This window comes from Paroedura picta, chromosome 3 (genome assembly GCF_049243985.1).
Source record: "Paroedura picta isolate Pp20150507F chromosome 3, Ppicta_v3.0, whole genome shotgun sequence".
In the NCBI taxonomy this organism is placed as follows: domain Eukaryota; kingdom Metazoa; phylum Chordata; class Lepidosauria; order Squamata; family Gekkonidae; genus Paroedura; species Paroedura picta.
The window spans coordinates 154130-168812 of NC_135371.1; the positions used below are offsets into that span (position 1 = coordinate 154130).

General features: G+C 57.6%; 1 protein-coding gene across 1 annotated transcript; it reads left to right on the forward strand.

Annotated features, from left to right (window-relative positions):
• The first annotated feature begins 1860 nt into the window (after positions 1-1860).
• TAPBP (TAP binding protein) lies at positions 1861-14631 on the forward strand. Its single transcript, XM_077324482.1, has 8 exons — positions 1861-2035; positions 2241-2480; positions 4237-4536; positions 11232-11564; positions 11992-12318; positions 13227-13316; positions 13420-13445; positions 13934-14631. Exons 1-8 carry the CDS (start codon positions 1972-1974, stop codon positions 13943-13945), a joined length of 1392 nt encoding a protein of 463 aa, XP_077180597.1. The 5' UTR covers positions 1861-1971; the 3' UTR covers positions 13946-14631.
• Positions 14632-14683: the final 52 nt, after the last annotated feature.

Here is a 14683-nt window from a genome sequence, read left to right on the forward strand (position 1 = left end):
GAGGAACTGGCTGGCTCCTGGGTGAGACGGGAGGCTGGACTGGAGGGACCCTCCCTGGTATGACCCAGCAGGGCTCTCCTGAGGGTCTTCTCAGGGGAAGGCCTCGGCCTCTCTGCCCTGTGGCTGGCTCTGCAGAGGAACTGGCTGGCCCCTGTGTGAGGAAGGAGGCTGGACTGGAGGGACCCTCCCTGGCCTGACCCAGAAGGGCTCTTCCGAGGGTCTTCTCAGGGGAAGGCCTCGGCCTCTCTGCCCTGTGGCTGGCCCTGCAGAGGAACTGGCTGGCCCCTGGGTGAGACGGGAGGCTGGACTGGAGGGACCCTCCCTGGCCTGACCCAGCAGGGCTCTTCCGAGGGTCTTCTCAGGGGAAGGCCTCGGCCTCCCTGCCCTGTGGCTGGCCCTGCAGAGGAACTGGCTGGCCCCTGGGTGAGATGGGAGGCTGGACTGGATGGACCCTCCCTGGCCTGACCCAGCAGGGCTCTTCCGAGGGTCTTCTCATGGGAAGGCCTCAGCCTCTCTGCCCTGTGGCTGGACCTGCAGAGGAACTGGCTGGCCCCTGTGTGAGATGGGAGGCTGGACTGGAGGGACCCTCCCTGGCCTGACCCAGCAGGGCTCTTCTGAGGGTCTTCTCAGGGGAAGGCCTCGGCCTCTCTGCCCTGTGGCTGGCCCTGCAGAGGAACTGGCTGGCCCCTGGGTGAGGAAGGTGGCTGGACTGGAGGGACCCTCCCTGGCCTGACCCAGCAGGGCTCTTCTGAGGGTCTTCTCAGGGGAAGGCCTCAGCCTCTCTGCCCTGTGGCTGGCCCTGCAGAGGAACTGGCTGGCCCCTGTGTGAGATGGGAGGCTGGACTGGAGGGACCCTCCCTGGCCTGACCCAGCAGAGCTCTTCTGAGGGTCTTCTCAGGGGAAGGCCTCTGCCCTGTGGCTGGCCCTGCAGAGGAACTGGCTGGCCCCTGGGTGAGACGGGAGGCTGGACTGGAGGGACCCTCCCTGGTCTGGCCCAGCAGGGCTCTTCTGATACTCTTATGAAGGCCTCGGCCTCTCTGCCCTGTGGCTGGCCCTGCAGAGGAACTGGCTGGCCCCTGGGTGAGGAAGGAGGCTGGACTGGAGGGACCCTCCCTGGTCTGGCCCAGCAGGGCTCTCCTGGTCTCCGCCGAGTTGAACTGATTGGTCATTCTGAGAGGCCAGTGGGGCTTTTCTGAGGTTCTATGGCTTGTGGAGTCAAAATGGTTACCTGGGTTGAGTTGTGGGGGGAGGGAGTGATCCAGGGGCTTTTGGGCCATTGTCAGATTTTATAATTGGAGGGGGGTGTCAGTCTATGTAATTGACAGAGAGGTGTGGCAAAGACTTTCCTTTATAATCCCCGAGGATCAGACATGACTGAAGAGATATCATCATCATCCTCTTCATCATCATCATGTTGGACAACACAGCCCCCAGGACAAATCCCACTTGTCACTCTTCTCCAAGAGGATGCTGAACCATTAACAAGTGCCCTTTGGGTACATTCTGTCAACCAGTTATCGATCCACCTGACAGAATTACGATCCATACCGAATTTTACCAACTTGTCATCAAGAATATCATGTGGAACCTTATAAAAACCGTCACTGAAATCCAGATAAACTATGTCCACAGCATTCTTCTGATCCAGCCAGGTAGTCACTTTCTCAAAAAAATGGTTAGTTAGTCTGACATGACTTGTTCTTGCAAAACCCGTGCTGGGACCCTCCACCGGCTGCCTTGGCGGGCCGCCCCCTCCCCTGTCCTCCTCAGCCGGTCCTGGCGTGGCCCTGCAGAGGACTCTCAGGACATCAAGGCCTACGGGCCCCGAAATTATCCTGCCCTGTGCTTGCTCGGAGGCGGCCCAGGCCGAAGCGCCGCCCGGCTCCCTCCCTCCCGTCGGCGAAGCGAAAGCGAAAGGAGTCCTGTCCGCCGCCGCGCGACGTCGAGCGATCCGAAGCGGCTGGCCAGGAGATGGGCGCGACGCCGGGGCCCCGATCCAGTTTCCCGCTGCTGCTGCTCCTGCTGCTGCTCCTGGGTCAGCCTGCTGCTGGTGGGCGAGGGTGGGGAGGCCGGCGGGCGAGCCCTCAGGAAGCGCCGCCGGGGAAGGCTTGGCCTGCCGCATGGATGCCTGGCGGCTCGAGCGGAGGGAGTGGGGGGGGGGGGCGCGCCGTGTTTGGCTCCCCTTCCGCTTTCTCCTCAGGCGCGCGCGCTCACTTTCTCTCCCCCGGCCGGCTGTCTAGGCGCGGCGGCGGTGCTGGGGGCTTCTTCCGCGGCGGGCCCCCCGACGGTCACGCTGGCCTGCTGGTTCGTGGAGGAGGCCGCCGGCGGCGGCGGCGGCTCGGTGATGCCCAGCAAGCTCCAGCAGCGCCCGGCCCTGCTGCTCCTGCCCCCGCCGGGCACACGAGGGACCGACCAGGGGCGCTTGGCGCCGGACCTGCCCGTCGCCCACCTGGAGCCCGGCATGGCCTTCCAGCTCCGTGGTGCGTTGGGGAGGGAGCGGGGGTCGGGGGCTAGGGTTAGCCTGCCCCCCCTTGCAGGCGCTCTACGCCAGCAACAGCAGCCCCCCAAAGAGTCAAGGAGCCCCGTAAAGAGCAATAGGGGCGGGCGGGGGCGGAAGCGCTTGCAGGACTCCCGGCTCCCTCGGCAGACGCAGCTCTTCCTCCTCAGGGACCCCAGGGCCTCCCATGCCCTCTAAACAGTCCGCATCCAGCAGGCCCCCCACCACACCCCGGAGTGGGGAGGGAATTTTTCGGGCTGGCTGCTCACTTCTGCGGCAGCAGCGGGGGGGGGGGGGATTCATGTCCATACACAGCTGGAGCAGGATTTCGGATGCAGGTGAGGGACAAGAGCCTTCAGGACTCACAGGGGAAGGGCTTCCAGGGGCCACTGAGTCCAGGATATGCTGGAGACACCCTCGTGGAATCTCCTCTTGGCCAGGGAAGCCAAGCTTCACTGGTACTTGCTGAGCCTCACCTACCTCGCAGGGTAGTTGTTGTGAGGATCAAACCGAGGCCTAGGACAGGAGCCCCGTTGAGTTCCCACAGGAGGTAGAGTGAGGTATAAAGGAAGCCCCTTTATAGTCAATGTAAGCAAAGCATCCTTAGAGTGCCCTAAACCTCCCAACTGCCTTATTCGGAATGGAGACTGGGAGCCCACATCCTCCCGTTCTTCCACTGAGGAAACTGCGGCGGGGGGGGGGGGGAGGGGCATGCAGCTGGATCCCGGCAGGGCTTGGTTCCAATAAGATTCCCGGATTCTCTGGCCTCTTTCTCCTGGCCTAGGGAAAGTCTGCGCCTTCTAAAAAGACCAGGACCAACCAGCTCACCTTCTGAAAGGTCAAGAACTGGATACAGAACCTGAGGCCTTCCTGTGAGGTGGTCTCCCTGTCTCTGCGATTCAGGGGTTTAGTCCCTCTGAATGTGGGGGCTTTCCTCAGTGACCATGACTTACCCTCCCCGAATCCATCTAACCCCACCTTGCATGTTGTCTATTCCTGTGGGCATCATCACTGCAGCAGCCAGTGCCCCCTTTTGACACCACTCTCTTTACGGAAGGGCCTTCTGGAAACCTTCTGGCCTCTGAGCCATCTTGTGTCACACCAGGGGTGGGCTGGAGGTTGTGGGGGAGCTTTCCTGAGCTCCTCAGGCCGGCTGTTCTAGGACAGGAGAAGGATGCCCATTGGCAGGGTGGCACCAGCAGAAGCCTCGGGACAGATGAGGGAAAGGGTTGAGGCAGAGCACGGGGTGTGAGTGGTCTGGCAGTGCTTTGGACAGAAGAGTCATGACCTGGAATGGAGGCTGGTATCTGAGGGGCAGGCTGGGGGCCTTCTCTACCTTGCTCTCAAGAACAGCCTGCTGCCTCTGCTGCCGTCCTCATATTGCCCCCCCCCCAAGACAAGGCCCTGCAATACAGTCATCTTGGTGTTCCTGTGACTGAGGCCTACTAGCTGGCCACATCTGCTGTGGAAAGGGAGGCAGCATAAAGAGGGAGCAATCCATCCCCGTAGGGCCTGAAGGTAGAAAAGCTCTTTTGAATCAGAGCTCACTTGGTCAGGCACAGAGGGAGGTCCAGCGTCCACCCAGGTCAAAGGAGGGCCGGTTGGAGTCGACATGCCAAGAGGCTAAGGACTACAGGTGGGGGGGGGCAGAGGTGGGAAAAGTCAGAAAGCACACACACCCCACACACACGCCTCTGCCACCTTAACCCACCTTCTCCCCACTACTCCCATCTCTGCAGACCCGTCTGGGACTCTGTGGGGAAGGGGCAACCCCAGTGCCCCTCCCTTCTGGCTGGGGACAGCTCCTGACTCCGTGTCCTGCGAGATCAATGCTTACACACCCCAAGAAGCCCACGTGTCCTGGGCGGCAGGGCTGGGCAGCCAGGAGAGCTGCCCCCGCTCCCTGGAGAAAGGGAAGTGGTTTATCACCAGCATCCAGAGCCCAGAGGCAGGCTACGGCATCAGCAGCATCCTGCATGAGGAGGTTCCGTTGCCTGGGAAACAGGAGGCAGCCACCAGCAGCATCACCATGACAACAGGTACCCAGAGCAGCAGCATTTCCCCTTCCCCCCCCCCCTCGGTTAGTGGGATAGAAGCTGAGGAGGTTGGGGGGGGGGGTTGCAGCCAGATGTACAGCCCGGAGTGTCCATTATTGCTGGCTAGCCTGCCTTCTGCCGGCACTGCGGTGCTGCCTTTGGTGACAAGGGAGCCGCCCTCTGGTGCCGGAGAGGAGTCACCTCTGTGATCTTCCCAGGGTTGGTTTGGTCAATGCAGTGACCTAACCCTGATCTCCTGAGGGGCTGTGAACACAGGAGGACAGGCGACCTCTCCTGCCATGGAGACGGCTGTTCCCCGCCCCAGAACAGGGCAGCAAAGTGGTCTTTTAAGAAAACGGCAGGGCTTCCAGCAAGCAGCTGCTGCCACTAGCAGATCATTGGGGAGACTGGCCAGCCTTCCTGGCCAACGTGGAAATCTAAATGCTCTAATGCTCGTTTCCAGTGTGGTAGCAAAGGCAGATCACACAAAGAGAGCCGGAGGCAGTTAGTTTAGACTGCAGTCCTCAGCACAATAGCCCAGGGATATCATAGACTCATAGAATCATAGAGTTGGAAGGGCCATAGAGGCCATCTAGTCCAACCCCCTGCTCAACGCAGGATCAGCCCAAAGCATATCTAACTGATAAGTCAGATCAACTGATTAAGGGACTTTTGATTGGCCCCAGAAAGGTCCCGGCACTTAGTAAGCGCACCCTTGTCCAGAAGTAATTCTGTTTCAATGAAGCCAGTGAATGGTTCCAAAAAAAGTAGCTGGCAGGTGCCCTCTTAGTACATCCTCCTCCTCCTGCAATGGCCTTTCTGCTCTGGGGAGGGGCTGCATCCTCGGGGGGTGGGGGGGGACCGACTCCCACACAGGAAAAGCAGGGCTGTTCACTTATTGACTGTCCAAAACGCTCCAGAGTTTGGGGTCATCTGCAAATTTAATAAAGTCCCCCTCTATTCCTTCGAGTATGCTGAACAACACAGGGCCCAGGACAGATCCCTCATCACTCCTCTCCAAGGAGATGACAGGCCATTTAGAAGCACCCTTTCTGTGCAATTTTTCCACCAGTTCTCGATCCACCTAACAGTCCACCTAATCCACTCCGCATTTTATCAACTTGCCAATAGGAATATCATGGGGAACCTTATCAAGAGCCAGCTTGGTGTAGTGGTTAGGAGCACAGACCTCAAATCTGGCGAGCCGGGTTCGATTCTGTACTCCCCCACATGCAGCCAGCTGGGTGACCTTGGGCTCGCCAGGGCACTGATAAAGCTGTTCATACTGAGCAGTGATATCAGGGCTCTCTCAGCCTCACCCACCTCACAAGGTGTCTGTTGTGGGGAGAGGAAAGGGAAGGCAATTGGAAGCCTCTTGGAGACTCCTTCGAGTAGAGAAAAGCGGCATATAAGAACCAACTCTTCTTCTTCTTCTTCAAAAGCCTTGTTAAAGTCAAGGTAAACCATGTCCACAGCATTCCCCTGATCCAGCAAAGTAGTCACTTTCTCCAAAAAAGAGATGATGATGATGATGATCTGTAACTGCTCCGCATAAATAAAACAGTAAAGGGGGGCGCTGTCCGGGATGGGGCGGGGCAACGGTTGGCCCCTGGCCCCGGACTGACAAGCGGAGGACCAATTGGAAGGCAAGGGGCCAATCAGCAGCCGTGCGCAGCTTGCCCCAGGACTGACCACGTGCAGCTTAGAATCATAGAATAATAGAGTTGGAAGGGATCTCATGGGTCATCTAGTCCAACCCCCTGCACTAGGCAGGACACTCACATCCCAATTGCTCATCTAGTGTAACCTACCACCCCTTTGCCTTCACAGAATCAGCCTCTCCATCAGAGGGCTATCTAGCTTGCCCCAGGACTGACCCCCCCCCACGTGGGCCACACCCACCCCACAGCAGCCATTCCTCTGCTGGCCACCGAGAGGCGAGGTAGGCCCAGAGGTAGGACAAGAGGGGGAGGGAGATGCGCCGGCCCAGTTCTTTCCCCGGCTACAAAGCCAGGAAGCTAGGCCAGGAGGGGGGCGGCCTTTGGGGCCGGGAAAGAAGAAGGGCCCTGCTTCTTTCCTGCCCCCCAAGCCACGGCCTCCGGTGGGGGGGAAGACTCGGGGGGGGGAATACCCTTCCCCATCGCTCGGTCAGCGTGGCCACCAGGTCAAAGAGCTGCCCAGGCGGCATGCTGCCCAGGCAGCGGGGAAACGCTCCAGCCCGGAGGGGGGAAAGCCCTCCCCCACCGCCTGGAGCCGAAGCTCTCCCCCACACCCAAACCGCAGACCCCTCCTTCTCCTCCCCTCCTTCTCCCTCTGCCCCATCCCCTTCAATGGCATCTTCCTTCCTTCCTTCCTTCCTTCCTTCCTTCCTTCCTTCCTTCCTTCCTTCCTTCCTTCCTTCCTTCCTTTTCTATCTCCTTCCTTCCTTTTCTATCTCCTTCCTTCCTTTTCTATCTCCTTCCTTGCTTCCTTCCTTCCTTCCTTTTCTATCTCCTTCCTTCATCTTTCTCTATCTCCTTCCTTCCTTCCCACTCCACTTCCAATCTCCTGCCTGCCTGCCTGCCTGCCTGCCTCTCCCTCTCCCTCTCCCTCTCCCTCTCCCTCTCCCTCTCCCTCTCCCTCTCCCTCTCCCTCTCCCTCTCCCTCTCCCTCTCCCTCTCCCTCTCCCTCTCCCTCTCCCTCTCCCTCTCCCTCTCCCTCTCCCTCTCCCTCTCCCTTTCTATATGCTTGCCTGCATGCCTACCTTCCCTCCTTCCTTCCTTCCCTCCCTCCCTCCATGGGGGGGGGGGTCTCCCACACCTACCGATTGCCCGCTAGCGCCCGCTGTATTGTTCTTACAGTGGGCTTAACTTCTAGTTATTTATTAAATTTGTTTCCCACCACTCTCAGAATCCCAGCTCCTGACGGGTTACAACATAACCCGTCTCTCACAACGGGAGAATTCCTGGAGGGATTGAAAGAGGCTGTGATACGCCCACTGCAAAAAAAAAACATATCTAGATCCGTGAGAGCCTCACAATTACAGACCCGTCTCGCAGTTAGCTTTTCTGGGGAAGATAATTGCAAACTAACTGATGGAATACCTGGAAGAAGCTTCGGTCCTAGACCCATCCCAGTCAGGTTTCCGGCCTGGCCATGGGGTAGAGACAGTGCTAGTTGCCCTGATGGATGACCTCCGTCGCCAGTTGGATCGAGGCGGGTCAGCACTGCTGATATTACTAGACCTCTCAGCAGCGTTCGACACAGTTGGACTAGATGACCCATGAGGACCCTTCCAACTCTGTGACACAGTCAATCACGAGCTACTAGCTCGCTGCCTCATTGATGCCAGGATACGAGGGACAGCCCTTCAATGGCTGATCTCCTTCCTCCGGGATCGGTAGCAATAGGAGAAAGAACATCAGACCGCTGACAGGGAGCAGTCCTCTCTCCTATCCTATTCCCACAGGGAGCGGTCCTCTCTCCTATCCTATTCAACATCTTTATGCGCCCTCTTGCACAACTGGTACGGAAGTTTGGACTGGGTTGCCATCAATATGCAGATGACACCCTGCTCCTCCTCCTGATGGATGGCCGCCCTGACTCTCCCCAGAAGCATTAGCCAGCTGCCTAGAAGCAGTGACGAGATGGCTCAAGCAGAGTTGTCTGAAGCTCAATCCTTCAAAGACGGAGGTCCTGTGGCTGGGTAGGAAGGGCCCATGTGAGGAAGCACGCCTGACTACCCTGGATGGTGTGCAGCTCTCTATGGCTCACTCCGCCAGGAACTTAGGCGTGATTCTGGACGCCTCCCTCACAATGGAGGCCCAGATCACAAAGGTAGCGCGGCTGGCATTCTACCACCTCCGCCAAGCCGAACTACTAGTGCCCGACCTGGCCCTGGAACACCTAGCCACAATGATCCATGCGACGGTCACCTCTAGACTGGACTTTTGTAACTCGCTCTATGCAGGCCTGCCCTTAGTCTTGACCCAGAAGCTACAGCTGGTTCAAAATGCAGCACCAGGATCCTCACTGCAACACCGTGGAGATCCAAAATCCGGCCCATTCTCCATCAACTGCAGTGGTTGCCAGTTGAATTCTGGATAAGACTAAAGGTTCTGGTAATTACCTTCAAGGCCATACGTGGTCAGGGCCCAGTGTACCTGAGGGATCGCCTCCCTGCCTACGCCCCCAAAAGAGCCCTGAGCTCCACTGCTACCAACCAGCTAAAGGTCTCTGGCCCTAAAGAAGTCCTCCTGGTCTCAACCAGGGCCAGAGCATTCTCTGTTCTGGCCCCCACCTGGTGGAACGAGCTCCCAGAGGAGATCAGGGCCCTGACGGGGCTTAAACTGTTCCGCAGGGCCTGCAAGGAGGACCTCTTCCGCCAGGCATTCGGTTGAGACCAGATATATATAACCAGCAGCGACCAAAGGGCCCCTGCTCCCCGCCCCCCTCAGAACATCACCTATACACTCTGGACCTGCTTGTATGTTGCAACGTTGTATTGTTTATTGGTTACACAATTATAATGTTATATGTTTACAATTATGTTACTATTGCACCATTACCCAAATGTTTTATAAGACTGTTCCATGTATTGTAAAAGAGCCTCTTGTGGCGCAGATTGGTAAGGCAGCCGCCTGAAAGCTTTGCCCATGAGGTTGGGAGTTCAATCCCAGCAGCCGGCTCAAGGTTGACTCAGCCTTCCATCCTTCCGAGGTCGGTAAAATGAGTACCCAGCTTCCTGCTGGGGGGTAAACGGTAATGACTGGGGAAGGCACTGGCAAACCACCCCGTATTGAGTCTGCCATGAAAACGCTGGAGGGCGTCACCCCAAGGGTCAGACATGACTCGGTGCTTGCACAGGGGATACCTTTACCTTTTACCATGTATTGTTCTTGTGTTATTATGTAAACCGCCCTGAGCTCCCGGGGAGGGCGGTATATAAATATATAATAAATAAATAAATAAATAAATAAATAAATAAATAAAACTCCACATCAAGTAAAATCCCATTAAATCCACATTAAAACACATTACAAAAATTACTGCATGGTACTAACAAGCAATCCTTCCGGTGGATGTCTGCCACTGGGGCGGCAGAGGGCATGTCATCTGGTCGTCATGACTCATGATATTCTAAACAGGTGGCGTGTCTTCCTGGGGGGGGGCAACCAGATCTTCTTCCTGCACCAGCCTCAAACATAGACCTGGCAGAAGAGCTCAGTCTTACAGGCCCTGTGGAAAGCTGACACCTCCCACAGGGCCCGCAGATCTTCCAGGAGCTTATTCCACCAGGTATGGACAGCCATCTGATGGTGAAGCTGATTCTGTGAAGGTTCAAGGGGGTGGCAGGTGACAGTGGATGAGTGAGAGGGTTGTGAGTGTCCTGCATAGTGCAGGGGGTTGGACTAGATGACCCATGAGGACCCTTCCAACTCTGTGATTCTATGATTCTAAATTCTGTCTAAACCTCTGGAAGAAGTTCCTGTTAGAGTGGTTTTTCAGTGGAACAGGCTTTCTCAGGAGGTGGTGGGTTCTCCATCTTTGGAGATTTTTAAACAGAGGGTAAATGGCTAGATGACCCATGAGGTCCCTTCCAACTCTAGGATTCTATGATTCCCAGCATGGCTACTAGTGCCCTACCTGTCCTCGGAACACCTGGCCACCATGATCCATGCAACGGTCACTTCCAGACTACACTTCTGTAACTTGCTCTACGTGGGCCTGCCCGTATCACTGACTTGGAAATTGCAATAGGTACAGAATGCAGCTGCAAGGATCCTCACTAGGTCCTCTTGGAGGGCCCACATCCATCTGGTGCTGCAGCATCTGCAATGGTTGCCAGTTTGCTTCCTGATCAAGTTCATGGTTCTGGTTTGGACCTTTAAGGCTTTTGTCCTACCTCTCTGACAGACCGCTTATCTCCTTATGCCCCCCACAGGGCTCTTCACTCTGTGGGTATGAATCTGCTGGGTGTCCTGGGGCCCCAGGAAATTTGCCTGGCCCCAACCTGGTGGAATGAGCTCCGAGAAGAGCTAAGAAGAGCCTTGACAGGGCTCTCTGGGCTCTGCAGGGCCTGCAAGATTCCGCCAGGCGTTTGGTAGAGGCCAGGGCAGAGACCGGAGTTACCAGTCTGGGGATCCCTCCCTGCCTTGTATGATCTGGGCTCCCCCGGACTAACAACGCCCAGAGTCATCTATTAAAAGAACCAACGACTGGGAGCAGTGGAGCAGCAGGTCCACGAGGGTGTACAATCCATTGATTATGGATTGTAAAGGGGTTTTTATGTTTCATATTTTGTGATTTTTATTGACCTGAATTTTGTAGAATGCCATGAGATGGCCAGGCTGAGAGTGGCAATCTATAAATCAAATCAATCATCAATAAATAATACAACATTGATGTGGGAGAATCCCGGCCTAAATAAATAATAGTCCAGTGAGGGCGGCTCCTGGTTTGACCGGTGTAGCATAGGTGGCCAGCCAACCACGTCTTCCCCAGGCAGCCAGCCATGGGCTGCCCCATCAGCCTCCTTCGGTCAGGGGTCCGAGGGACGCCCCATCCACAGGCACCGCCGTGCCTCTTGAGGTGGCCCTTGTGGGCACAGAATGGAAGGAACCGCTGTGGGTCTGGCATTGCTGGGTGCCTGTCGGGAGGGTCTACTTCCTGCTTTCCTGGCTCTTCTCCCTCACCTCTTTCCCCTCCTTGTCCTCCAGCGGTCTTCTCAGTGTTCACTCGGACCCCTCACCTGCAGTCCCGCCTGGGCCAGGACGTGGTCTTGGACTGTGGCTTCTCAGCTCCGGCTGCCCCATTCTCGGTGGAGTGGCGCCATCAGCACCGTGGGGCAGGGCGGGTGATCCTGGCCTACGACGGGGCTGCCAGGCGGATCTCTGTGGCGGAGAAAGGCACTGAACTCTTCCTGGACCCAGAGAGCGGCAACGTCTCCCTCGGGCTGCGTGGCGTCAGGGTGCATCACGAGGGGACCTACATCTGCACCATCTACCTGCCCCACCTGCACGCCCAGCAGGCCCTGGAGCTGAAGACTGTGGGTGAGTGAGTGAGGGAGGAAGGGAGGGAACATCTGGACCTGGGGTGGCCTGTGTCCCTCCTACATCCCCCCACTCCATACACACACACCGGCAGAAATTGACCATCCCAGGAGGAACTCCCCCACTAGGTTAGAAAGATGTAAAATTTTCAGAAATTTGAAGCCATGGGGAAAATCCTATGGGTCTCTTTCCGGTAAAAAGCTTGAATGTGGGGAGAAAGTTAGGGAAATACTTTCTTCCCCAGCAACATAATATGCATCACTAAATTAGCATATGTAATGGTTCTCTTTGCTCAGAGCGGGGGGGGGGGGGGCGTGAGCTGGACAGGCTTCTGGGGGGTGGGGGGCACATTCCCATGGGATCGCCAGGACTGTCCCCGCGGCTGTGGATGGCTTCTTTTTTGCAATGTCTGCCCCTTTCTCCGCAGAGCCTCCCAGGGTGACCCTGCGCCCTGCCCCCCTCTCCTTACCCCCCAGCGGCCATGCTGAGCTGGCCTGCGAGATCTCTGGCTTTTACCCACTGGGGGTGTCGGTGAGCTGGAAACGCAGAAGGCCGGGGGCTCCCCAAGAAGCGATCCCTGAAACCTGGGAGTCGGGACACAGGCAGTCGCCTGACGGCACCTTCAGCCTCACCAGCTACGCCCGCCTGAGAACCGTTCAGCCCCATGACAATGGGGCCTCCTTCAGCTGCCACGTGGGCCACGCTGGGTTGGGGGACTTGGAGCTGCAGAAGGCCGTGAAACTCCAGGTGGCAGGTAGGGAGGAAGTGGCCGTTCAGGGGGAGGAGAATCTGAGCGATGGGGCATTTGGGGTCTCAGTACTAAGCCCCTCCCTCGTCCCTGGCAAAGCCTCCAGAGGCACATCAACAAAATGGCTGCTGCAGGAGGCGGAGCCAGCCACAAAATGGCAGCCGAATATCCTTGTACTGGGTTGCCTCAGCCGCTCAGGGCAAAAGCCCCAGCAGACTCCGCCTGCTCTCAGGGAATATCCTGATTGGGAGTACAGCGGCTTGGCGGGTCATGTGGCAGGGCTGTCGTTTGGGTGGTCCCGGAACCTCTTGTAGCCTGTGGGTGTGGGGAGAAATGAATCCAGTGCTGCAAGCTATAAACTCCCCAGGCAAGATTTGGGGGTTGGTTTTTAGGCTGTACCGCTTACTACACACAGTCTTGCAAAACTAGTATTCTTTCAGTGTGGGGGATTTGGGGTACCAGACCGAGAAAAGCCAGACCCAGTTCCTACGAGCCAAGGGATCTGCAGGGAGCCTCTCAGCTGTGGCTTTCTGGCTCCCGAGGGGCCAAGGAGCTCTTGCCAAGCGCTCTGCTCTCCTGTGTCCCCAGCAACTCCTCACTTGTCCAGATCAGCCCTTGGAGTTGCTGGGTGACTGCTTGGGGTGAGCTAGCAAATACAAGGGGGGCAGTGCGGAGGCCCTGGGGTGAAGGATGAAAGTGCATCTGGCTTTCAGACGAGATGGGGCAGCCAAAGGGTTGGCCTGCGACTGTGGGGCACTGGGAGCCAGGCAATGGCTCTCTGCTGAGCCTTCCTCGCAGGATTGTCATGTGGACAGCACAGGGGAAGGTGTCAGCTCCTTAAGGAAGAGATAGAAACTCTCAATGGGGGGGGGTGGCCACTCCTCACGTTTCCCCTCTAATTCTCCCTCCCCCAGGCTCCTCGGGACCCTCCTGGGAGGATGCCACCGGGCTCTTCTTGGTGGCTTTTGGGCTCTATGGGATCCTGCAGTTTTTCTTCAGGTGGGGTAAGTGACTCCCGGACAAACCTCACTCCCCTCACCCTGCCCCAGCCCCACAACTTCCACTGGCCCTACGTAATCTTCCCCTCTCTCTTTCTCTCCTGGGCAGCCTCCAGGGACAGGACCAAAACTCAGGTAAATTCTCGGATCCCTTTGCCTGTCCAGGTCAGCCTCTGGTATCCATGGGGGCGGCCAGACCCTCCAGCACTTTGGACCAGGCAGCCCGTTGGGGGGAGGCAGCGGGGGTGTGGGGTTCCTGAGCCCCCCTCCTCAGAGACTAGAGGCCAGGCAGTTTTTCCTAGCTGCTCCCTACATCTTGTTGGAATGGCCCCACAGTGTGTGGGGAGTTCTGGTCATGCGGGACAGGACTTGTCTGCCGCATGGAACTAAAGGCAGCTTTCAGTGCAGATAAAAGTCACACCGAAGACTGGGAGGGGGGGGCTGCTGCTGGAAAGTCCCCCTCCCTCCCTTGTGTGCTCCCTAGGCAAGCTGCTCTGATCGGGGGAGGGGGGGGGAGAGACGCAGGCCCCATCAAGTCTACTTTCCAGAGAACGGGGCAGGCAACATCCTCCCTCCATGACCCCCTCCTCAATAAATCCTGCATTCCTGTCTCCTCTCCACAGAAACTGGAGTGAATGTGGATGGCTGAATCCCCCCTTGGGGTTTGTGAGCCTGGCCTCAGATGCCTTGGAAGAAATGGAAGAAATGGAAGAAGTACAGACTGGCAGCCTCTTCTCCCCCCACCCCTCGCTGTGTAGGAAAAGTGCGCCCTCCCCTCCCTGCATGGCTTGTGGGGTGGGGGAATCTATGTTGTGTGTGCAGAGCTGTAATGGGGGTGGGTGCTCAGAGACAGCCACACTCCCCTGGAAGAAGCCTCTTTGGGAGGGGGCTTCATTCCCACCCCCACCCCGATTGCTTCTGGGAGCCTCTGGTGAAGTGCAGGGGTTCTTTTGGGGTTCTTTGGACCGCCTCTTAGAGCACTTTGTTGCTCAGCCCTGGTGGGACCCAGACACGCCGTCCGTCCGGGTGGGCCTGTGGTCCCGCTCTGCTCTGGACTTTTGGTCTTTAACTGAACGTGGGCTGGCCGGGGGGGGGGGGGGCTTCTGCACCGACCTTCTTGGGAGTGAAATGGTCAAGTGACCGCTTGTCTTGTCCCGCCCCCGACTGTGCTGACGGCAGGGAGTGAGTCCTACGGCTGCACAGGGGCTGACCCTGTGGCCGGTCCCCCCCCCTGCCGAAAACCAAAAAAGGAAAACCGCCGGTCTGTAAGCCCTGCGCGGAGGGGCAGCCTACGCTGGAAATAAACACGTTTTGAAATGGGTGTCGCGTGTCACGCCGCGGAGCAGAGGCAAAAACGGAACCGAAGCTCGGGC

Excerpts from the sequence above, each read along its gene's own strand:
- TAPBP (XM_077324482.1), top strand. The coding sequence starts at position 1,972 with ATGGGCGCGACGCCGGGGCCCCGATCCAGTTTCCCGCTGCTGCTGCTC. Across the intron at positions 4,537-11,231 it reads CAGCATCACCATGACAACAG|CGGTCTTCTCAGTGTTCACT; the intron begins GTACCCAGAGCA and ends CTTGTCCTCCAG. Across the intron at positions 13,317-13,419 it reads GCAGTTTTTCTTCAGGTGGG|CCTCCAGGGACAGGACCAAA; the intron begins GTAAGTGACTCC and ends TCTCCTGGGCAG.